Source organism: Halichoeres trimaculatus, unplaced genomic scaffold, assembly GCF_033239565.1.
Source record: "Halichoeres trimaculatus isolate MK-OKI-2021-1 unplaced genomic scaffold, fHalTri1.1 fHalTri1_scaffold_2, whole genome shotgun sequence".
Lineage (NCBI taxonomy): Eukaryota > Metazoa > Chordata > Actinopteri > Labriformes > Labridae > Halichoeres > Halichoeres trimaculatus.
In genome coordinates, this window is record NW_027437180.1 from 13,724,492 (window position 1) to 13,749,987 (window position 25,496).

At 42.9% G+C, this 25,496-nt stretch overlaps 1 protein-coding gene across 1 annotated transcript in view; it reads left to right on the forward strand.

Moving 5' to 3' along the window:
- xylt1 (xylosyltransferase I) overlaps positions 1-25,496 on the forward strand; it is a 95,935-nt gene that overhangs the window by 38,352 nt on the left and 32,087 nt on the right. The window contains exons 2-4 of the mRNA XM_074682156.1: positions 12,310-12,895; positions 19,740-19,912; positions 20,041-20,243. Coding sequence (XP_074538257.1) covers positions 12,310-12,895; positions 19,740-19,912; positions 20,041-20,243 — 962 coding nt within the window. The remainder of the gene's footprint in view (positions 1-12,309; positions 12,896-19,739; positions 19,913-20,040; positions 20,244-25,496) is intronic.

The window sequence follows — 25,496 nt, forward strand, 5'->3', positions numbered from 1 at the left end:
TGCTGCTGCTGGCACTGAGCCAAGGAGGAGGAGCCTAGTTTAAATGTTGTGTTTACTAACAAGTAACTAAAATCCTGCAGACCCCACCTTTAAAATAGGTTGTCCAACATAAAACACTAAAAAATTGTCAAAAAATAGTTGAAAAAAGAAGTGTCCAGACCACTAAAGTAACCACCATTTTTTCCCTAGGAGAGAACAGAGAATTTTTATGACCTCTCATCTTTTTTCTTCATATGTGCTAAGTGCAATAATGTTTTTATTTGGCTTTCCCAGAAAGCAGAATTAAATGTTCTTTGAGGAAGTGAAACCAAAGCTGTCTCCATTGGGCTATATCTAAGCATCATTAGCATCCTGACTGCAAACTAGTGCTGCACGATTTGGGAAAAAGGTGCGATTTGCGAATAGGTGGACAATATTGCGATTGTGATTGTCCTTGCGATTTAATAAAAAAAAGTTGTGTCATGATGAGTCTACAGACTTGCTTGGTTATCATGGAGAAAAATCTGAATTGCATTGCGATTGCGATTGCGATTACGATTGCGATTGCGATTGCGATTGCGATAATCGTGTAGCCCTACATCAAACACAGGCACAATTCTCAATCAGACCCTTAAAACTGCCTAATTCATAAAAAAACTATATTGATATATATTGTAAGACTGCATTTAGTGATACTGTACTGAAAAAAGTAGATCATGCATGAATTCAGAGCTTGTCATTTTGACGTTGACATAAAGCTGATTCAGTCTGACCTCGGACTCAGAGTCACACGGGGGTCGTGACCTGTCCCTGTTATGTCACACAGAGTCCTGGAATCTCTGCTATGTTCACTGACACACTCCATACAGACCTTACATCATACATTTGCTTGTCGTTCCCACCAGCCTTTTCATGCAGAAAATGGGGGGCCTTTTGCTGACAGGGGTCCCCCGCCCTTCTCTCCTGCTTTTCTTCTAAACTTCTTTTTCTTTCCCGGCGTTACCCCCCTCCCCCCTACACTTGTAATCTTTGTCTCATGGCTCCCTTGTTCCCTTTTTTCTCAGTTATTCTTAACCCCCTAGTCTTTTGAAAACCTCTGTAAAATGTTTGCTTGGAGGGCTGTTCCTATGTGGCCCATTCACACTCTCATACACACACACACACACACACTCTCCTGCGCCTATAGACCAGCTGTAAGACCCCACTGTTCTGAACAACCACGTGGCTTCAATGCATAGAAGGGACCCTCTGTTGCGGTGCCATTGAGCAGGGGCCCATGATGTCACAGGGAAATCACCTTCATCTCTCCAACACTGCACAGAGCGCCGCCCCTCCCCACTCTCTTTTCTTCTCATCGCCGTGGTGAATGGAATTGCATGGCTGTGCAGTTCAATCACTGTCAAGTACGGAGAAAAGGGGTCTCTTGTGCAAAATTTCATGATTCACAATTGATTAAATAGGGGTGTCATTTCATGGATGAACAGGGAGGTGTGCCGAGAGGAGAGGAGGCGTAAGGCTTTTTCATGCCCTTGTGAGATATGGCTCAGAAATCGCCTGATGGGGTCCATTCAAAGCCGGAGAGGTAAAGTTCTGGGGTTTATTCAGAGTGGAAAATAAGGGGACAGTATCAGAGAGAGGAGGGGGGGAAGGGACTCAGTAGGAGAGATGCCAGTATCTTCTCATGGCTTGCTAAAGGGCTTTCATGCCCTTTAGAGATATGGTCCTAATATACTGTGCGTAAGCCATATGATTTAGATTCTTGTTGTCAAGTGGAAACTCTCCGGGCTCAGCGAGGAGGCTGAGGAGCACAGAAGACAGACAGTAGTTGTGGGTATAGAGACAAGAAAAAGGATTGAAACAGTTAGTGGGCATAAGGCAATCGCTGCACATCCACTGAAGGACATTGACTTTAGTGTAAAAAGGTCAGGTGAAATCAAATACATTAGGTTTAGGGAGCAGAGTTTACTTTCAAACCTCAGAAGTGACCAATGAGATCTCTTGATTGAAATACCTAGACTCAAAAGGCTGTGTGCGTGTGTGTGTGTGTGTGTGTGTGTGGATGGTCAGAAGAAAGACTAAAGTGATATACTCTGATCTACCCACTTATCTCACGCTGGTGATGCTACTTCAGACAATCAGGTGTAAAACATGTATCATTGTCCAGGAAGTAACACAGCATGAAAGTTATGATGTACAGTATGCAACATATTATTTCACCGTAGTGCAACCATACATTTGCAGAGCATGTGTCTGTGTTTATATTTTTATGAAAGCTTCTGGGATTCAGTGTAAAGATTTTGAAAGGGGAACCTTGTCTGAGCCTTAAGCAGCCTGGCTTCATTTTTGCTACATGCTTTGGGGGATTTCAGCTCTAATATTATTCTCAGTGTGAGTTCTGTTGTTGTTCGTACTCAAAATAAAACTTAAAGGTAATGTGAGGTCAAGGCTGAACTCTGTTTACAGTAAATCCAGTTTTTGGGAGGAAGTAGCAGAAAAGAATAATCTATTAATATTTTATCCACTTCAGTTCACTTCCAGAATAGTAAGCCGCTTCTTCACAGCGCTGTGCCTGCTCAGTGCTCAGTGACTCATTAACAGATTGTGTCTCTGTTTTCTGCGATGTGGTGTCGTATAGGTTAAAAGATGTAGCAGATACTTATGGCTAAGTGGAATTGTGCTACATCAGGTAAGAAAGACTGAAGCAATTGTTATAGGTGTTTTTAATCCTAGAGGAAACAAATGTTACACATTGTTGTAATTTGGAATAGATTCAGAGGTGAAACAGAATCGGTTAATTTGGAAGCTTAAATAGCTCCTTTGCAAAGCGCTTTATCATAAACAGAATATATTTTTTATATTTTATTGATACTTAAGCATCCAAAAGCAACAGCTTTCCATTCCTAGTGCTTTTACAGGGTATTGCAACAGATTTTGTCTGCATTGCAGGGAAACTGAAAAGTTTTCTTGAGTAGAAACAGCAAACAGAACATTTCAAAGACAAGAGTTGAGATAAAATATTTGGTTTGGTGTTTATTTGGAGCACTTTTCCAAAGAAAAAGAAGCAACTGCAAGTAGTTAAATTTCTAAGTGGAGCTTAGCTTGGCTTCATTTACCTTTGCTCAGTTTAGCTTAGCAGTACAGAGACTATAAATAGGGAAAACAGTTGGTGTGTGCAGCACTGTTCACAAGTTACACCTGTACCTCTGGCACAGTCTTAAAATGAAATAATAGGTGACATTCACAAGTCATTGAGTTATGTGCTGTAATGTGTGTGTTTTATAGTGTTAATGCTGGATGAGCTGTTTTTTGTGTCCAGTTTTTATAGGCTGCTTAGCTAACTTCCTGCTAGCTGTAGCTTTCCATGCAGCTCCAAACACAGAGGTAAAAAAAAAAAAAATCATATGCTCCACAAATATACAATTTTTAAAACCCAAGTAGAAAGTAGTAGTAGTAAAGATGTAACCCGATAACAAAACTCTGTACAGATTCAATTAAAGAGAGAAGGCAGGATGATTTCCCGTGTTTTGAATAGGGGTGGGTAAAAATATTGATGAATCAGTGCATCGAAATATTTCCTCGCCCAATTTAATGTCAATTTGGCAAATCCTCTGAATCGATTCACCTCCTGGCAAGTTCGGGGGAGTGTACGTGTTATTTGCGTTGCATGGACAAGGGCCACCCAAGACCAAACAACAAAAAAATGGTGGCCAAAGCAGCAGCAGCAGCATAACGCCAGATCCTTCAGCTTTAAAGTCTGACTCGAATTGAATCGAATCGAATCGAATCGAATCGAATCGAATCGAATTGATTCGAAAATGATGAGGTAATAAGGATAGCTTAACTGGTTCATGTCATATTAGAAGGGTGGGCCTCAAACACCAAGGTCAGTACTTGTTTTACCGTACATCATGTAAAGCTTTTACAGTGGGGACAGAATAAAGCCTCAAAAAGCACTTTTTTTCTGGACCTTAGCAAGTTATAAGGAAAAATATGGAATATGCATTTTTATATTAGAGCCACCAGTCAAATGTGCTGCCACTATATCAACATAACATTATGAATACACACTGATTTCAGCCTGTAAAAATACTGTATAACAATTTGTGGAACAGCCTTCAGCCATAACTCAGGGGGATGTCAATTGAGTCAGTTTGTAGACGGTGCTCTCACACTCCGGGGTCTAATCAGCCAAAGTAATACAAATCACCTGTGTGGGTTTTTCTGTGAGTGTGCAGAGCCTTTAATATAATGTCCATTACACTGTGTGATGATTGAGCTGCAAAGATTTAAACTCCACACATTAACAGGCCACCAGGGACCATCAGCTGCTTCAAAGGAGCAGAGATATGAAAACAAACTGTGGTCTGGAGAAAAACATGTTGCGAAAGATCGGAAGAATATTGCAGTGGCATGCAAAACACATTGTGAGGGAAGCTAAACTATTTTTTGATTCCACGGAGACTCTGAGGGAAGTCCTCAGAGATTCCCTCACTCTTCATGCACTTCTTGTGTCTTTTTGTGGAGTTTTTTTCTTTTCAACTGTGCTGTATTCAAAGAGAGGACTTTTTAATAAAAAGAGGAACTCACTCAGTCTCTCTTTCCTTTCTATCTTCCTTTTATCTGCGGTTAAGAGTGCAGAGGGTTGGGGTTTTTCGTCTTCTTGCCCAGTTTTAATTTGTGCAAATATAGCTCAATAATTGCAGCACAAGAATATCCAACCAAAGTGGAAATTCAGCATCAGTTTGTGAGTTCACCTCCGCCCTCTGGCTTTAGTGAACATCCACCAGCCTCAACCCCAGGATCATTGTCTGCAGAAGGCTTTGATCATGTTTCTGTGGTTTCAGCCATAAGTAGGCAATTACAATCATTAGTCTGTTCAAGAGAAATTCACAGACAAGGGGCTTTTTAAAAATAATTTGTTTCTTCCTTTTTCTTCAGAAAACACATCCTTTTTCTTTTTTTCTCAGTTTTCAGAAGCTCTCACTGTCTGTCTCCTTGAGGTATTTGTAACACATTTGCTCCCGCAGACACTCACGCACAAAGACACACTCCCTTTTCACCACTTTAGCTCGGGGGCTTGTCGCGGGGCACACAACAAGAGGCTTCTGTGCATACCAAACCCAGCCGGTTCATTCAGAGCTGCCGCTAATCGTGCATTTGCGCACACACACGCACACACTTACATTACATGTGACCAGCATTCCTCCGGTTTTAGCCTTCGGGAGAAAAGGGGATTGAAAGGATTTGCCAAAGGGTGAAAGGGAGAGAAAAAGGTAGCAGCAACTCAGGAATTATTTATAACAAGATAGAATGCAATGAAAACCCTAGAAAGTGAGCACAAAATCTCTTTTGGAATCCACTCGACTGAAGCATCAAATGATATCTTCCTGTGATTCATTTTCATGTTTCTGTACCCTGTTTTTGAACTGATAGATATTGTTCAGACTCCTTACTTCTGGCTGCATGAGGAGGAACGGAAAAGGAGCTCAGTCTAACTTGCCGCAGCTTTTGAAATCTTAAGTGTGAATTAAAGCGGGCAGAAAACAACAGCCACTCTCTCACCAAAACTCCACGGCTGATAAGCTGCGATAAGTAGACTTCGAAGCATTTAGGTCATCCCGGCTCCTGCCTGGCTCATTTCTACCCGAGGTGTCCTGAGGTGCTCTAGCAGCTGTGCTCTCAGTCTGTCTTTGCATCAGTCTCCCGTGTCATGCCAGACGCCACATCTTGCTCAGAGTCTTGCAGGGATTCAGTCCAGGTAATTAATCTGAGCTTGTTAGCCACATGGCAGGCAGGTCAGAACAGAAGCCGGCCTGCACGCTGCTGAGGTGACTCAACAGCCTCCATCGCACACAGAGGCTGAGCTTTAATTTTTAACAAACTTTCCTATGTGTTTGGTGCATGTTTGTCTCGGGTTGTGTGTCCATGCACCAGCTTGTGTTGACAGATTATGCTCTGCTGGCACATGCAGGAGCTTATCTCAGCTCAGGGCCCTCAGGAATGATGTCTTTTAAAGGAAGCTGACTGGGGGGGTGGGGTGAAACTGATATGTGCTGCTACCTTACTCTACCTCACATCTACCATGGGACTGCACCAGTAAATGATGGCATTAGGAAGGAGGGGAGGGGGGCGGGGCAGATGAACCGCTTTCCCTCCTAGAGCGAGGGATGATATGCAGGCCAGGAGAAGAAGAGGAGAAGGAGGAGGAGAGTGGAGGAGCTGGACAGGTGCTGAGAGAGAGATATGTGCTTTTTTCTCTGCTGCATGGGAGATTGTGGGAATGAAGAGAAAGGAAGAAAGAGGAGGAGAGAAAAAAGGACAGGTGAAATATTTCCCCCTGTGGCTGAGGAAATGGGGGAAAGTGAAAAAGGCCAGCTCTGTATTGAGAAATGGACTGAACCATTCCCAGAGGGGATGCTGAAACTCCAAGCCCCACAGGCCTCTCTCTAAGTGTACCCACCAGTGATGGATGATTTTAACGTTTACCCCCTCTGCTTTTTCCTCACTTCTCAGCAGAGCTCTGGGAGGGCCGTTTGTGTGTATTTGTGTGAGTGTGCAGAACCAGCACACAGCATGCCAGACAATCCTGGCTCAGCCTCTCCGACACTCCCTGGGAGTAGAAAACATATCCCCCTGTAACAATCGATAGTTGCCCCCAGCTCCCAGCCCCATCTGCAGCCCAGCGCAGCAGCCCCTATCTTCAATGGCGGCAACTACGATTAATTCTGTGCCCCACCACTTCCTGCTCGTAGCCCGGGCCCTGAGATTAAAGAGCAACACAGCTACTGGAATCCTTTGCTCACAGTTGGAGAGGGAGCAGGAGAGAGAAGGAGGCACTGTGAGGATTATTTGATTATTTATTTACCCTCAGGAACCTCCTCAGTGCCAGTTTACAAATAGCCTAATGTGTCTGACTGTTATCAGGGTTTAATCAGTGGCAACAAATCTACATATTAGGTTTTTTTTTTTTCTTTCTCAACCCAAAAATAATCAATTCCAGTGGGTTGGACTGAAAGGAGCAGTGTGCTACACAGCAATTTTGTGCCAAGACCAGAAGTCAAATAATCAGCCAGTTTACCGCTAAAATTCCAGGTTAGAATTTATCATACTGAGGAAAGATTGTACAACATTTGCTGGTTCTCATCTCCCAGACTTTGTTTGCAGCCTGTGTAGGTAGTGGTGTCACTGCAAGCTTACTTCACCCGGGGCTTAGAGAAACAGAGTGACATCCAGGAAGGATGCCAAGACGTCTTAACTCACTCACATCTCTGTGTGGTAAATAAAAAGTTCACCAGCTGGTTAGCTTAGCTTAACATGCCTTGACAGACAGTGACTCCCTGGCATCGCTCAGCTGGCTGCAAGAAGAGAAGCACTGCAGAGCAAATTGGTAACATGTCACGGTCATTTTATGATAGAGTGTGTAGAAATGCGAATATTTAGCAGCCAGGTTTTTGGTTCTCCTGTTGGTAATGCTCTGCAGTGGCCTTCAAGATGAGAAGAAGCTGATATGATACAGGATACGAGCCTCCATTTGTCAAGTTTTACCATCAAAAACTCCTGTCAGCATAAGTTCACTTATACACATCATAAACTCCTAGGAGTGTAACCAGATTCCGCAAAGTAAAAGCACCCCAAGATACATTTCAAAGAAGCATGAAAACAAAAGACCCAAATTTTTGTTTGTGGCCAAGGGTACTCCTCACAAAATATTCAGTTCCCACAAGTCTGGCGCTGATAATGGGAGATGTATATTCATACAATTGGTCTGTGTATTTAAAGGTCCCATATTGTTCTTATTTTCTGCAGTTTAATATGGATCATTGATGTCTTCATGAAATGGTAGTAACATGTTTTGGTCCAAAAAGCCAATAAATCAAGCACAGCATCATTGTTTCCAGGCTCTCATAGCCCCTCTGTTCAGAACGGTCGGATTTAGTGGGCGTGACCTTCATATGTAAATGAGCCACAGCTGATACCGCCCCGCTCTTCCGTGTCACTGAGAGTGGCGCCACGAGCTCCGAAGGCACAATATTTAGAAAACAATTAACTTTGTTTACGGTAACATTACAGGCTAAAACGACAGGCTAACCGCAGCTAAAGTTAGCATCCTTAAGCTAACACAGAGACAGGGGGGACACTGAAGAAAAGCTCTTACATCTGCTCCACAGCACACAGCATTTAAAATACTCACATTTCCAGGGTCAGAGGTTTGTTGACCAATGGTTGGTAATGCGCCTGGATTCAGGACCAGTCTGTTCACTAGCCCTCTGTTGTACTGTCCAAAGTTGGAAAAGCAGTCGGCCATGAAGTGACTAGCACACACATGCACAGTTTTACTGAGTGTGGCTGGCACATTTCCTTGATAAATTAACTCTAGCCACTTAGTCTTGTCTTCCTCTGAGATAGGAAGCTTGTGCATGGAACTATGTGGCTGTTTACAGCCAAAAGCAGAGCAGTGATGGCCCTTCAACTTTGGCATTCCCTCCCCGCTGCTGAAAAGATTTCTCTCCAGCACTGGGGAGGGTAGGGGGGTGAGGGGGTTTGGGGGTATCTGCTCCGATGGACCAGTCAGGTCAGACTTGCTCCTGATTGGTCAAAAAAGGGATATGCTGACGTCGGCAAATCCCCAAAATCCAAACAGCTCGTTTTAGGTCAGAATTTTACATTCTCAATCACTACTACAGGTTTTGTCATTAAATATCACATTTTGTGGGCTGAGCCAAAGACCCACAAATTTCACTAAAAGATTTGATAAAGTGATTTTTGCATAATATGGGACCTTTGACAGCAAAGATGTATCAGTCTGGATCAGCACGTCTCCTCACACGCCTACATCAGGGCACAGAAGGCTGCTGTTGTTAGAAGACCATAGGTTTGACATAAAGCCATCTTAACGCAACGAACTTTATTTAATGTGAGTTACACTTAATCAAAACTACTGCAAGGCAGCGTCACACCGCCTGTTTCAGCATGTCTGCCCTGCTTCAACATGATGTATGTAACTGTCCACTGTATCGGAGTTTGTCAATTATCCTTCTCATCAGCTAACGCTCATGTGAGCTAAAGCTAATGTGCTTAACTATTATTCCCATGGTGTTAAGTGCTGGTGTTTTTAACAAGTGGTATTATTTTGTTTGAAGTTCAGTTTGATTCTGAGGGGCTGAACAGGAGATATGACTTCAGTGTTTGTGTTCAGACTGATCCACTGAGAGCTGTCAGCTGCTTCATAAACACACACAGTGTTGGGAAGGGTGCATTTGTTTTATTGTCCCAGTCTGTCCTGTTTGTGGGACAGCTATTGTGGAAAGGTGACTTTTTCATTAGGCTAGATCATTAAATTAAATGGCGAACTCTGCGCTTTTTGTTGTGCTGTTATACAATAAATACATCATAAATTCTAATATTACTTCCTGTTCTAGAGATAATGATCCAGTTATTTAAGAAAGTAGTGAAAAGACAAGCATCAAAAAAGAAAGAGCATAAAACTTTGCTGTGATAATGTGAACAAAAATTATTTCATATCCTGAGTTCACTATTTTGTTACACTCCTTTAAACCCCTTTATTCTACTTCTTCCTCTTTAACCAACCACTGAGAACAGAATGAAAATGGTTGTCGCTTTTTTGTCCTCTCTGTGCCACTGTAGAAACATGGCGGCGCAACATGAGGACTTGAGCCTTCTATGGAGGGACAAGACTCGCACTAAGTCAAGGGTGGCCAACCAGTCAGAGACCAAGGGCCACAAAAATGACCGTGGTACTACAAAGAGCCACGTCACACACGTGGTCTTGCAAACACACTTCCTCTCACACAAAAACTAAATGACATAACATGAAAATCAAAACATTTCCAATTTTCAAAGCGAGGTTTATTGTGTCTGTTAGTGTGTTTCAAAATTGTACTAGGGAAGAGAAACTGAAACTTAAGTATCAATGTGTACACCCAAACATTGATCAACACTGATCCCAACGTTGGCATCAGTATATCAATATTTTAGATTGATCGGCACACCACTACTCATAACTATATAAATGTTTTTATGAATGGATCGCACACTGAAAGGCAAAGTGCCACATGCGGCTCACGAGCCACAGGTTGGCCACCCCTGCACTAAGTGAAGAAAAACAATTTGCTGAATTCACTGGATCACAACTCTTGAATTTGTATCCATCATACTTTCTTTGCAGTGCAGCACAAACGTGCCTGAAGCAAGCTTCACCTGGCCTTGCTGTGCCTTCAAGAGGCACTTTGTACTCTTTTTGGAGAAGGTTATTTTTTGAACTGTGATAAATTATTACTGTAAAGAAAATATGGAAAGAGATTTATTGACACGTTTTCTGTTTATCTGCTGTTCAAAGAGACTTGATCTAGACTGATTGATTGTTTTGTTTTTCACTTTTGCTCACATTCGATTTTCTTTTTTCTTTTTTTTTCAATTTTGCTGGGTCTCGTCTTCTCTCTGAGTGAAAGTATCTGTTTCTCCAGGGCAAACACATGCTGTGTCTTCTCTGGTTGCTCTCTTTTAATAAAAAAAAATCCACAAAAAGCATGCTTTGTAGACACATAATCGTGAATGCACACAGCCTCATTTTACCTCTGCAAACATCCAGCGACTCTCACTGCATGGATTAGCCTCCCAAAGCATTCCCTTTGAAACTCGGCAAGTAGGGATTTCTTTTTAGGTGATCACTGGCCTTAGCAGCTGTTACACGCAGGATTAGCAGGTTCTGCCATTCAGACAACACGGTCTATTTAAACTGGCAGGGTGAAGAAAGTACAGAGAGACAAGGAAGGGAGGGGAGAGGTTATGACAGGCAGGAGCAGGGATGAAGTCGAGAATAAAAGGGAAGGAGAAAAGGAGGTGTGAGAGATGTGAAATTGGGAGCTGAAGATGGGAGAAGGAGAGCAGGATGTGGAGCATATGGGATGAGAGTTGAAGGGAGGAGAGCAGAGAGGTGGAATCAGGATGTGTGAAGAGAGCTGTGTCGGGAAAAATAGGAGAGGAAAGCAAAAAAAGGAGAAGTCAGAGTTAGAGAGGAAGTGAGGAGAGAAGAGGCTTACCGGGGTAGCCAGTGTTGTGAAAATCAGACCTCTGCCAAGGAAGCAGCTTAAAAGGAGCTGACAATGAGAATATTGCTCCTCCTCAGTTTTATCTAGTTTGTTGTTTCTTGTTTCACGTCTTTACGATCACCCCCCATTCTGTCTCTCCCAGTGTGAAAGTGTGTCATGCAGCCACCTTTGTAATTGTGGCGCTACAAGGTGTTTGCAGAGCAGGATTGTTGATGGGCTGATAACAGGCCTTGCTTTAGGGCTGCTGAGACATTTCCACGCTTTTTGGCTGCCTCACAATAGCTTCTCACTTGCCTCCTTTTGTGTCTCTCCCCTCACCTGCTTCCATCCTGTCTCACCTTCCTTACATTGCACTTAACACTCCCTCTGCTCCTCTCTCCTCATTTCTGTGTCCTGTAAATGGAGGAGCACATCGCTGTTGTTGTAAGCTCTATTTTTCCTCAGCTGCACTTTGTCGTTCGCTTTCCCCGCTCTGCCTGCTCTCCTCTGTGTCTGAGGTGTGCAACAGTGGTGTGGCAGCCGGGCAGCTTTCTTTAGTTTTCTGTTAGATGCATCAGAGCACATTTCAGTGGAGAAAGGCAGCGACTCCCGGAAGCAGAACTCGTGCCTCGTGTCAGCGCTCCTTCGCTTCGCACTCCCCACTTTCACTCATTACCCTTTTTCCTCTTTCTGCTCTCCCCTGTGCCCCTCCTTCGCTTTCGGCCTATTCTACTGGAAAGATAGGGAAATTGTACATTCAGACGTTCACACACGCACACACACACACACTATCTCACATATGCAGACACACTGCGCTGTCAAGTGCTGCCTTTCCAGTCACACGCCACACCACTACAATTTCTCCACATTCTCATGAGGCTCCGCTAAAGAAGAACAAGCACACACCAACACTATCACACAGTCATACTCTGGCCCTTTATCCCTCCTTGGTAATCTGTTTACGGATGCCGGGCCCATTTGAGGGAGAATCTAATTGAAACCAAGTCTAATCTGATGATGGAAAGTGGCGGCAGAGCCATCAGCCCTGCCTCACCTCCAGTTAGGTGCACCTTGTAGTCCCCTCACTCAATACTTCGCTGCTTCATTTCATGCCTCATGGTTCAATGCAGCGCTGCCCACTCATTCATGGCACATTGATTGTTAATCCAACATTTGATATGCACCACGCTCACTCAATTCTGATCTTGTTTTTCTTGTTTGTGTCCTCCCCCTTCCTTTTTTTTAGCACTCACCCATGCCTCTGTTGTCTTTCTCGTTCCAGGATGGATATTACTCCCATCGTCCAAAGGAGAAAAGTAGAGTGGACAGCAACAATGAAAACTCTGTGCCCAAAGACTTTGAGAACATTGACAATAGTAACTTTGGTGCACGCTCACAGCCACACCGGCAGTCCATAGGAGCCACCAGCAGCAAGCAGCAGCGGGGGCACCTGCAGGAGAAGGCCCATGCACAGCAACAGGCCTGGAGGGAGAGCTCTCCGAGTCTGGGCCGCAGCTCCAATGAAGTCCTGCTCGTGGGCCACCAGTCACCAGTGGTCGGCAACAATGCGTCCTACCCAGGAGGTCAGAGTGTGGCAGGAGGCTCGCGGCAGCACCGTGCCTCACCAGCCCAGCAGGCGCAGTCACAGCACAGGCATCAGCACCCGCACAGGAGGCAGGCGACCTCTGCGCCGCTGGAGGTGACCTACGATCAGCCACCCAAGTGCGAGATCAGTGGAAAGGAAGCCATTTCTGCTCTGTCAAGAGCCAAAAGCAAAGAGTGCCGACAACAGATCGCTGAGGTGTACTGCAGACATAAGGAAGGGCAGTTAATGCCCGAGAAGGTCACTCGCTACTGCCCTATCGAGGGTGAGTCATTAAGCATCATAATTAAAGATTGATTATTAGGTTAAAGTTAATAGAAATGGTTTTGTCTGCAGGTCAGCGCAGTCACTTTGCATTCTGCACAAGAGCTGTTTCATTGAATTAGTCGATATGTGGTTAAATTTTTAGAGGTTAAACAACATCTTTTTATAATGTCGTATGCTACAAAGAAACCCCAAAGCCCCCAGGACTCCATGTCTTAGGCGTGTAGAGTAACGCTACACTTTAGTGAGAACAAAAAAGAGACAATCAAAGCTAAAGTTTTAAGCAAAAGAACCATTTTTATTATTCTAATAATGCACAATGTAAATACACTTTTATTCAACTCTTGACATTGGCAAATTGTTCAAAAAAATTCATGGATTCTTTTATTTAATTACACGTAAGCTGGTGACAAAAACAGATTCCTGTTGTGAAAACAAAAAACGTTCAAGGAGTTTGAAATTTCAAGTTGGCTTCTGGCCTCAGATAAAATCCACTTGAGAAAATAAAACTGATCTCAGAAGCTTTCAGTCTTCATAGTTTTATGTTTTTATTTTTAATTGGTGCTTAACCTTAAAGTGAAAGAAGACTAAATACTGTGTTTTGTGAGATAAATGATGAAGTGTATATTTGGAAGTATAAAAAAAGAAGCCAGACTTAAGAGATGCTTAAAGTGTTTCTTTTCAACCGTGTTTTCCTCAGCCCATGAAGTATCTGCCCAAAAAGATGTAAATTCATAAAATCACTATGCCATTAGAGATATGTGCTCGAGTTGATAACTATCAATCTCGCAGACTTAGAATAAAACACAATGAAAGACCTCCTGGAAAAGAGGCTGACAGGTTGTCATTGTCCTCTGTTGTTCGACATTTGATTGTCTTCACATTATTTCCACAGACTCTCCCCAGTGAGAAGCATTTTTACAACAACACAGACATTCATATCTGCAAAGCTGAGGACAAAAAGAGTTAGCCAACTAGTCTGTTTTTAGCACATGGTATAATAAAAATATTTTTCCTTCTGTTGTAATTGAAATTCTCATCAAAGAGCAGAAGTGTCTTTTTCCTGCTGTATAATCAGTGGTGTAAATTGTTGGAGGAATGGGGATGCTGCTTGTGTTCACTCCAAATTGGTTTCCAATTTTCATTTGTTTTGTCAAGCTGGCCACGGAACACAGGTTCTCCATTCTTTTTCATGAGCAGACGCACACAAATACTCACACACACACACACACACACACACACACACACACACACACACACACACACACACACACACACACACACACACACAAACACACACACACACACAAACACACACACTCAGGCTCACACATGGGCCTTTCTTCTCTGAAAATTTATGGACATCTGCAGTCTGGTTGTGGATTCTGTAAACATAATCTGTTGCGGATGCCACCATAAGCGAGCAGCATGCATCAGCAACCATGTTTGGGACAGCGGCACATACACACTCTCGCATTTATACACATGGGAGTGGAGTGAATACAGCATGGACAGCAGGGGAGGAGGAGAAAGCTATTATACATCCTGCCTGCTACAGTCAGATACCTTCCTGGCCCTCGCTCATGTTATGAGAACTCAAGGAGGCACCGTGACTTAGCAACTTTTGTGCGCTCCCCTTTCCAAGTGCAGGAGTATCGTTTGTCTGTGCCTGAGCTCCTGTCATCTCACACAGCAACCCAGCATCCCACTCAAACCGACAGTTTGATCAAAGGAGACAAAGAAATGAAAAGGGCTTTCCCCTGGTGGCTGGGCTGTAACAACACAACAGCTAAATTAAATCACTTTTCTTTCTTACTCTGTCTGCCTGCCTGCTGCCTGCCAACGTACCCTCTCTGTCTCTCTCTGAACCCCGTCCAAATTCAAGTCCTAACCTTGTTAGCAGAAAATTGTCCAATTTGGTTTGATCGGCGTCCTGCCCTTGAGGCCTTGGCTGAATTAGCAGTAGCGTTAGCTCTGGTATTAGCATCATGCGTTCAGTTTCTTTGTCTCCTGTCTGATAACTCAGCTCATATTGATATGACTTGGCTGTGTTGCTCCAGTATGAGTTATTAAGAAGTCAGTGAACTTGTGCCAAGCAATGCAGCTTTAAGCCAATAGGCTAGCAGTGGAAACAATCCGCATAAAAATTATTTTATCATACTGAAAGCAGCTGTAATTATTACATTTTTAACAATGGATCTTCACTGCTTTTTCACAAACAGATCCACAACAGGACAAATGAACAGAGTTAGCAACTTTCAAGTTATACAAGAACTTTTATGGCTTTTTCAAGCTAATTGTCATGCTTTTGTGACCAACAACTTTAGTGATGTGGTTATTCTCTCCCCGCAAACAGGCGATTATTGCCCAAAGTGCAGGCAGCTGTTTTCAGATGTTAATATGTATTAACCACTCAGCGTCAAACACAGCCGAGTAAACTAACGCTGACACAGACACTGACACTGCGTAGCTGATGATGTTCATTTGAGGATAGAAATGTAAGCCCTGTTCATTCCCCTCTTAGAGTGAGTTAACAAAGAATGACTGTTTTGCTGTTACCTTGGTGGAGCAGCTTGCTGTCCATGAGAGCGTCCTGGTAGTTGTATTGCACATTATTAACTGGTTGTTGGAGTTAAATGAAAGCTGGTGCTGCTAAGTGTCTGCTTAGTCTGTAACACACAGCTCAGTGCTAAAATATTTACTATTTCAACTTTAAAGGTTGATATGATGAAAGTCCCTGTGACAACATGTAAGTGATCTTGAAATAGTCTCACTTTTATATATTTGTCTGTTTAAAGTTCATAATTTAGAATGAAGTTTTCTGCTCCAAAACAGGTTATTTCTCAGGGATGCACGATATTGGATTTTTGCCGATATCCGATATGCCGATATATTGAAACCTCTTTTTGCCAATATTGATACTGATACCGATAATTATTAGTTTGTTTGTTTTTTTCCACTGTAAAGAAAGCTAAGTCTATCCTGTACTGGAATTTATATGTTACTCTTATTGTGACGGAATTATTTGTTTAAGAAACACACATAAAACAAGACAAAAAACATTTGATTTTACCATAAATAAGAAATGTATTATTTCTTCAAACTCAAGACATTCAGTATTGAAATACAGAAAAATAATTTCTTGAGATCACATGAACTTTAAATGTACGATGCATTTTTAAACATAACCAAGTTGCATTTGATTATTTTAGAGCTACTGTAACAACCTGGTGACAGACACAGAGCTCTGCAGTGCAAATAAATGAAGTGCTACATTTTATTTAAGGAGCTTATTTTTCAGATGGAAAATAATAATAATCCTAACTGAATAGCACCTTAGGCTGTGCCTATCAGCAGAAATTTTTATATCTGCCGATACCGATAAACGTGTTTTTAAGCTTTTATCAGCCGATACCGATATTGTGCCGATAATATCGTGCATCCCTATTATTTCTAAGTGCTATTTCTCAGTTTACATGGTGGTGAACTGTCAAAAGAAAAAAAGGAGAGTGACAGCGTGGACTACAACACAAGATAATGCCTATTAGAATCCATATGCAGCTGTTTTCTGTTCAAACTGGAAAGTCTGTCAATACCAGGATTCACTAACTTTACAGACTCATCTCAGAGAACCAGGCTGTGAGTTACCCTAAACAGAAAGTCTGCTCACCTTATGGGCACTGAAGTACGCTACAAACAAAGTTTGCTTGCTGTCAGGTCTCAGACAAAGTTCCACATTACTATTGTTTGTTTTGAATGATGAAAAATAGAAACATAAAGAAGATCAACTCTCCATTCTTTTGCTTTAAAACAAATGCACATCTTTGCTGAAGTCAAATTCTTAAGACAATGGGTGATGGTGTTCATGGGAAATGGAGTCTTTATCCTGGAAAAATAAATCTGATTCCAGATATGCAAACATTTACAAGTATGAGTCATATTTTGCTTATGAAATACAATCCTATGGTCAATATCTATTTTTGAAATCTTGGCCATGTCTGTGTGGTCGACACCCTGGCACATTTTAAATGCATTTCATCAGAAGCCTTTAAGGATGTAGCCCAGCTCTTGCTCTAACCTCTTAAATGAGCAGTTAACATGTAGGGTGGGTAAAAGCCTGAAGTTACACAGTATGATGGAAAAAGAGAGCCAGGTGATAGCAGATGAGGGAGAAGCCGTTAAAAAGATTGATAGTGTTGGAAGGGATGATGAAGAGTGATGAGTTCAAGTAAAGGGCTCATGTTTCTTTTTTTTTTCTTCCAGAATTGGTCCAAGGTCCCCTTAGGTGATTTCCATTTCTGTAGAGAAAAAAAGACTTCACTTAAAGCTCCTCAGCAGAGAAACACACATGCTCGACAAAACTGACAGTAAAATTTAAGTCCTGACACACGTAGCAGTGCTCATTAGTTCAGCTAGCTAGCATAGCTCACACTCTCAAAGTGCTTTGTGGAGCCACTGGCCAATTATCCGTGCGCAAAGCAAACCAGTGAACCTTCTTAGCTGGCCACCAATTACCGTTCAATCTGATACGGCCCACAGCAGATCCCCCCCCTCCCCGAGCAGCCGCACACACGCAACAGAGAGAGGAAGAGACAGAGGGAGATGGACGCTAGAAATATGAAAGTGACTGATAGGAGCCACAGCCACTGGGACCAACAGGAGCCCAGGGAGCAGGTTGAAGTAACCCAACTTTGTGGTCAGCGTAAACAAAGCGATGATAGACTTCAGCCCTTAAATTTGATAGATGAGATTAGCTTAACAAGGGGGAGTAGACCTTCTTAGCCCATCCTGTCAACTTGTAAAGTGAAGACATGTCGGACACTCACCCTAAAATTTAGAGTAATTACAGGACCTCAGGGCAAGACAGGGAGATGAGCGGGGCAGGGCTTTTGGAGGCAGCGTAACCTCAGGGGAGTACACAGCCACCGCCTTGGTATTCCCTTAGCTGCCTCCTTTCTTCAGCACAGACAGGCTCTTGGGATCTGGAGTCCCAAATTAAAGTCATTAATCTCCTCACGGCACGTTCAGTGAACAAACATGTCTCATAAGCTGCGTGAGCACATTCTCTGTAATAACCGGAGATTTAAAAACAAACAATGTGTGGAATGATGTTGGGGTACAGAGCTGCTGCTGCGAAGGCTTGAAGAGCAAGTGTTTGTTTTGTCAGCGGTCAAGGGTGGTACAAAACCACACAATGAAGATATGTGAAATTAGCAATAACTCTCCAAAGGCTGGTTGGAATTATTTCATTTGATAGCGGCTTTGGAGGCTACAATCAAGTGGGTGTAGGCTTCCATACATAGATTTATCATTTGTGAAAAATCCAATGCACAAATGCTGTTAGAGGAATGATTGAATGTCTGCACATTGTGTTTGACCCTGAAAGCCCCAAAGGAATGGCTCAGATGATTCCTGTTTGACTGAGAACAGTAGCTACAGTGGTTATAAGTGTCATACTTCAAACTTAATCACATGAGAAATGGATGAATGGTTTTTGTGGGCATGTTTTCCTTAATGAGGAAAGGGGCAGTATGACATTTCTTCCTTCCTTTGTTATATTCATTATTTATGTTTATCTCAGCTCTAGCATTTTTGTTTTACTAATCATGAACCTCATCTCAGAGAAGAGAACAGGGCAAAGTGAAGTTATTGGTGTTGTACATTAACTCCTGCCTGTCACTGTCAGTATGAAGCACATCAGGTAATCTTTGTTTACTTTTAGGAAGGCATTTTTTTGGTGCTAGTTGTAAAATTAGACAGATGATATGAAATACCCACACTCATTACTTCTGACCACAGACTGTATAAGATATGGGCGGAGTCTCTGTGACATCACCAGTCTGTTCCTGATACAGTGAAATGAGGCCAATCAACGGACGCAGCCATATTGGACGCAGGCTTTGAGTTTCCTTTCTAACAGCGATAAGGCATCTTCTAAACCACAGAGTTAGAAAAGAATCACCTCCTGTACAGTGTGTGCTGATTGCGAAATCAGTGATTCAGACCCAAGCCGTTATTTGAACCAGGCTGTGAAGAGGTTTTTTAATGCTGCAACACTTAAGTCTTACTTGAATGTTATACTCCCTTTCAGCAGACTGTGTGCTACAATTTGGTGTCAGTTGCAGGTTTGTACTATAATTTGTTACCTGACAGTGTTGAAAATGATGATGACCCAGTACATATTCCAAATCTTAGTATCGAGAATATTGCCAGGATCTGGATCGTACTTTTACATCTGTCAGAAATTATGGTGACCTTGTCTTGTGTTGTTTTGCAAAGCAATCTGACTATTTATCGTGGTGTTATATACACATATGGCAAAAATGGCCCAATGATAAAGAATCCTTTAAAAACATCCATGATCCAAAGGGTGATCCAGATCACCTCCAGAATTTAATCACTTCTTCCTTATCCCATTTTGAACATTTTCTGAAAATTTCATGAAGATCCGTTCGTTACTTTTGAGTTATGTTGTTCACAAACAGACAAACAGACAAACTCTCCCAAAAACATAACCTCCTTGGCGGAGGTAATTAAAAAAAAAAAAAAAAAAAAAACATTAAATAACCTTTAACGACTTTATTCATTATTTGCTTGCTATGTTGTAGCACACATTCCAGATACTGGAAGTGTTCCTCATATAATTAGAAACAGCTCTGATTGTGCCGCTCAATGATGATCAAATTAACATCAGGTTTGATTTGATAATCAATCAAGCAAACAATCACTAATTATATTACTGAAGAAGAATCCGTGCAATATTGTGTGAATTAAATGAGAAACATGAGTTGTATTTCCTGGTGTAATTAAATCCATTCAAACATCATACCCTCTCTGCCTCGCAGGTAAAGCCAATGCTAACGTCCAATGGGATGAGGACTCAGCTGAGAGCTTTCCATCCAAACCAGTTAGAATAGCGTTTGTTCTGGTGGTCCACGGACGAGCCTCTCGCCAGTTTCAGCGCCTCTTCAAAGCCATCTACCACACATCACACTACTACTACATTCACGTGGATCAGGTGAGCCAAGGCTTTGAGTCTGTTGTTCTCTAATTCAATCAAGAATTCTTTGCAAGTGTCTTTAACTCATAAAAATACAAATGACATCTTTAGTCTAAGTGCATATGCAATCTTTTGCTTCATTTCAGCGCTCCAACTACCTACACAGACAGGTGCATGCCCTGGCTGCCCAGTATCCAAATGTGAGAGTGACACCCTGGCGCATGGCCACCATCTGGGGTGGTGCCAGTCTGCTGACCATGTATCTTCGCAGCATGGCTGACCTGCTGGCCATGAGGGACTGGAGCTGGGATTTCTTCATCAACCTCAGTGCTGCCGACTACCCCATCAGGTAACAAAGATGGATCTCACTGAGAGTGGGCCTAACTCAAGGGTAAGGGGGGTCCTGAGAAAGGCAGACGGGTAATGAATTGTTGTGCAAGGAAATGAAGTGAGGATGAGGGCCAAACGTCTAATGCAGGTGACAAAAGCAGTCACAAGGGCACAACAGAAGCAGAGCTCTCTCAGCCAATGCAGAGGAAATTCAATATGCACTGATCTGAGCTCCTGTGGTTAACTGTGAGCGTTAAATAAGAGTCACTCCAAAGCAAACAGATCAATGAAGTAGAATCTGCTTTTCTCAAACACCATTTGTTAACACTTTCTCTTCCAAGTCCCTGCTTCCTTTGCTTGCACGCCATTGGATGGGTTACATGGTGAACTGATTACGATTTAATTGCCCCGGGTCAATTCCTATTGACTTTCCCGGCTTGTTGTTTACTGTACGGTTCGAAAAGTCATCTTCAAACTGGAAAGCAGTACTTTGAAAAAGCTGTAAAGGGTAATTAAAGCTGCAAAGTCTACGTCAACTGGATGTGAAGTCATGGAAAAAGCAGATTGGAGGAGAAATTCAGTGACTTTTCCTTTTTTCTTGGAGTTTATAGTCCTTCTGGGAGCCCAGGGTCTGCTGGGTTTTTGATGTAGCTCTGCAGCAGCCAATTAAAATCCCCCTATTAAGGAGAGAGTTATCTCTTCTGTGCAGCCAGATGTCCACCCGTTGAATTTAGACAAGCTGTAATGGCCACTGGGTAAAACGAAGCTGAGTCTGATGTCTAACAGCTGGAGACGAGATGCAGGGTCAGATGTGTTCCTGGTTTGTCGACAAGTTCAGCCTTGTTGTGTTTAAATTTCTCCATTAGATGAATGCTACTGACATGCCGTCAGTGCCTGTTGGTACATCTTTGTGCCGGCGCGCTACTGTGTGCTCACATTTCAGTATGTCTTGATACATGTCTGTGTATATGTGTGCACATTCACCATATCTATGGTCTTTATATCTGTCTGTCTTTCAGTGCATACATGAAGGTATTTGTGATTTGTGCACCAAAGCACTGTTGACTTCCTTTCTTTTTTTCCTTGCCTCCTCATTTGCATGAGGGTGATGTTGTTTAGAAAAAAGCTGACAGTGGAGGTTTTAAGCCCCATCTGTTGGGAAACGAAAGGATTGATGGAGCGAAAGAGGAAGCCGAGAGGCAGAGATGACAGGAAGAGGCGAGAGAGCAAGAATAAGCAGTTAGGGAAGGGGAACAAGAGGGAACTGCATGTTTTTGGATCCATGCAATATGGAAATATGGAAATTGAACTCTTGCATCTTAGCGAGTGCATTTGGAAGTGCTGCTTGGATTTGACTTAGTCTGCACACTGCATATTTACTGAGTTGAACTTTTGGATAGGGTCTTTATCAGTGGAGGGCCTCAGTCCAAGCCTCTGTGAGAGGGTGCAACAATTTTACTTATTCTATTCAGTTTAATGACGCTCAGTTTGATTCATCTTTCTTCTGACTCCAGATGAAGACATATGTGAGAGACAAGTGTGTCCTCAGGCAAGAACATGACACTCATTCATGAGTTAACAAAACCTTTCTGTTGAGAAAAGGATTAGATGGTCAGGGAAACCCACCTTTATCAAACAAACTCCAGCAAACACAAAAATATTTTTGTGTTTCAGCCTTGCGTTTTCATGAAAAGTTTTAGCCAACCAAAAACGCAAACTTTTTAAAACGGCCTCCAGAGTGGGATTGTTCAGAACGCTGCAGCCACCATTGCCGTGTAAACAGTAAGCCGCTGTTTTCAGTGGAAACGCTGACATCACGCTCTGCTTTGCGCAACCCCATACAACAGCACAACAGTACCGTTGTTACGATTGTCGCGGACGGCCATGTTGTGCTTGTGCTGCTCAATCTGCTAAATCTGCACTTAGCATTCACCAATACACTGGATGGTCAACCCAACCCTACTTCAGTGGAGATCTCCCTAAAGCGGCTTCTGGGCAGGACAGTTATAGTGCCAACTACGGGCCTGGCATGCTCACTACAGCGTTTTTGGACTTTCAGCGTTTTCGGATGAAAAGTTGTCGTGTAAACAGAGCCTCACCATGGCTCATCAGTGAACTGAAAACGTATTGGAATTAGCAGGAATCTCCTTTTGGCCAGATTGCAGACACAACAATTTGTAAGCCTCCCAGTGCGCCCCAACAGGACTGCTTGTGTGGTAGGTGCAGGTAGCTGTGTCCAACCTTTACCTCTAGCTTTTAAAACTGAACTCATGCCAGCATTGGTCAGCTGAGCAATGTAGCAAAAAGAAGCCAGATTTGAATCTCTCTGACTCCTTTTTTGGTACTTTTACACCATTTCTGCCACTTTCCTGACCAACACTGTCATGCAGCCAAGGGGCAACATCCAATTAGTAAAAGTGAAGCCTGTGCTGAAGTGCTAAAAGTTGCTGTTCGTCGTGAATCCGCCGGAGGCTGGCTGCAGAAAGACCAGAAGTCACGTACACACTTAGCCCAAAAAACAGACTTTTACAGCATTAAAAAGTTTATTTACAGCTTGGTTCTAAAAACAGCTTGGGTCTAAAATGCTTATTTCACTATCGGCACATACTGTACACTGAGTGAATTTTCTTCTATCTCTGTGGTTTAGACGTTATTAAGAACGTTTCATTTTCCAGTCAGAGGCACAGCTTAGGTCACGTGACCACTGGGCGCCCTGTAGCTACTTGAAGACAAACTCACAGCCAGCGTTATAGGGAATGTGGCTGCGTCCACAGATTGGCTTCATTTCATGGTTTCAGGAACAGATGGTTGACGTCGCAGATGCTTCGTCTATTTTTTATACAGTCTATGTGTGCAGCACGAAGAAAGTACCGGCAAGAGGCAGTACTACAGTACATGAAAATAATATATCATCACCAAATTCATCAGTATGATGATGCTTTGCTCTACCTGTCAATGTATCTCTGTAAATCAGTGATAAACACTTTTACATTAGGACGTATAAGAGCAACTTTTGCTTTGTTTTTTTTTTGTTTTTTTCAAACAACATAACATAATCATTGCTCTCATGCTCTCTTTCTCAGTCAGTAACTCATGATCAAGTTTGTTTAATCCACATGTTGTTTGCAGCCAACAACATGGACTGTGGACCTGTGCCAGACTTTTCTTGAAGCACATTGCTAGCTAAAGTGTTTTGGTCACAGACTTCCCAAATGGCATTGGTTTTGTTCCACTGTGACATACAGTTCAGGGGCTGGCAGGAAAGGGGCCCCCTGCCCCGAGCTGCCCTGACTACCGCTGTTGTTATCAGTGGGACTGGAGACAAGCATTATTTCCCCTCTAATTCCCTGATAATGTCTGTCCTGCCGCATGGATGGCTCTCAAAGGCAAACCCAGAGCCCCTCACACCAGCAGAGGGGCTGTGTGTCCAGGGGGAGATATACTATGAGTGTGTGTGTATGTGTGTGTGAGTGTCCAGAGAGGCCAGAGGATGAGTTACACACTTGCTTTGTCTGACTACAGCCGTCTTTCCCAGCTTTTATCTACACAGTCTCCTTGCTTTTACCTCTTTTTTCCCCTTTAAAGCCCCTTTCATAGACTTTACAGCAGCTTTTAAGAAGTCTGAGCTCTGTGAGACAATGACTGGCTGCAGGCGTCGTATCTTCTAATCTCATTCACTTTGTCATCTCTGCCTCGGGAAGCTGATGTATCTGGAAGTTTGGCTTTGTTCCACGTGTGATAGGTTGCATTCCTATTGTGAAAAAGCTCTTATAAATGTCTGGCACTACAACGCACGTATTTCAAATAAAAGTCTGAAGGTGTAAATTTAGAGAAAGAAGAACTTATAGGAAGTCTGTATGGATTTTATGAGCGGTGTCAGATCTTTTTTTTTTTTTTTTTTACATTTTTTTAGGGAGAAGTGTGATAAAAGCATGTTTCTCCTCTCATCTGTCCAAGTTTCTTAGAGTGTGTGTCCATTCCCTGTCAGCCACTGAAATTGATCTCCTCTCTTAAAAGACAACTTAGGGATTTTAATGTAAAAGGGGGAACTTATTTATTTCACATGATGTGGAACATGAGGATTGTTTTAAGTTTGATTAGCTTTCATATCTAAACTGGCACACACCGAGGTGTGAGGAGAATTGAAACCCAAATCTGTGTGTGTGTGTGTAAATGCCGCTGTGAGCAGAGCAGCCACAGGGCTGACAGTAAGCAAACTAGACCCAGTGGACAGGGTGACCACTCAGGTGGCAAATCTGGAGCTTGACATGAATTCCCTTTGCTCTGTGTGTGTGTGTGTGTGTGTGTGTGTCTGTGTGTGTGCGTGTGCGTGTGTGTGTGTGTGTGTGTGTGTGTCTGCGAGCATTTGTGTGTCTCTCTGCATGTACGCTGTATTGTTAGTGTTCAGACTAGCATCCACACAGTGTGTTTGCATGTGTGTGTGTGTGTGTGTGTGTGTGTGTGTGTGTGTGTGTGTGTGTGTGTGTGTGTGTGTGTGTGTGTGTGTGTGTGTGTGTGTGTGTGTGTGTGTGGGAAGCAGAGACAGAGATGACTGCATGTGTCTGAACAGCACATCATCAGTTAGGCTTTATGGCTCAGGACCTCCTTAGATAAGCCCCCCAGGCTGTGAAATTGCTCCTTCAAGAGAAAATGACATTAATACGCGCTTGTTCCTCCCCCCAATGATCCTTGAGCTTTTTACCAGAGCCTCGCTGCTCTTTCAGAGAGGCAAGCCAAACCATCATGAGAGACTCCACCACAGATGAAATGTTAGAGCCATTGACTGGGGCACAGCCTGCAGAGCAAAGCTTTTAGCCTGTCTGGCCTGTATGCAAGGAGGCAGACTGCTCTACAGTGTATTAACAGCATGAAGTCATTCATCAAAATCATGGAAAGCACAATCCTTTGTGAAATCCCAAATAATTTGAATGGCTTGAAGGGACTGAGGGGCTGACGCTGAGAGCTGCTGGGGGTCTTTCATTGATCAGTGTCTTCAAGACCCTAAAACCTGACTCATTGTTCAAAGTTTTTCATCTGACATCAAAGTCCCGCTCTGGTTAGAAATATGTTTCTTCTTGTTACTGCACTCAGGAGTTTGAACTGTCCCGTAGAGAAAGATGCATGTGAGGTTTGTGAGAGTTCAAAGTCTTAAGCCCAGAAGTGCCAAGGAAGGGAAAGATGTCAGGTGTGTTAGAGTTGCATTTAAAGATGATTTGTATACATGTGCATCTTTGCTTTTCTTATTTCTCTGTATTCTCAAACGAAGGGGACG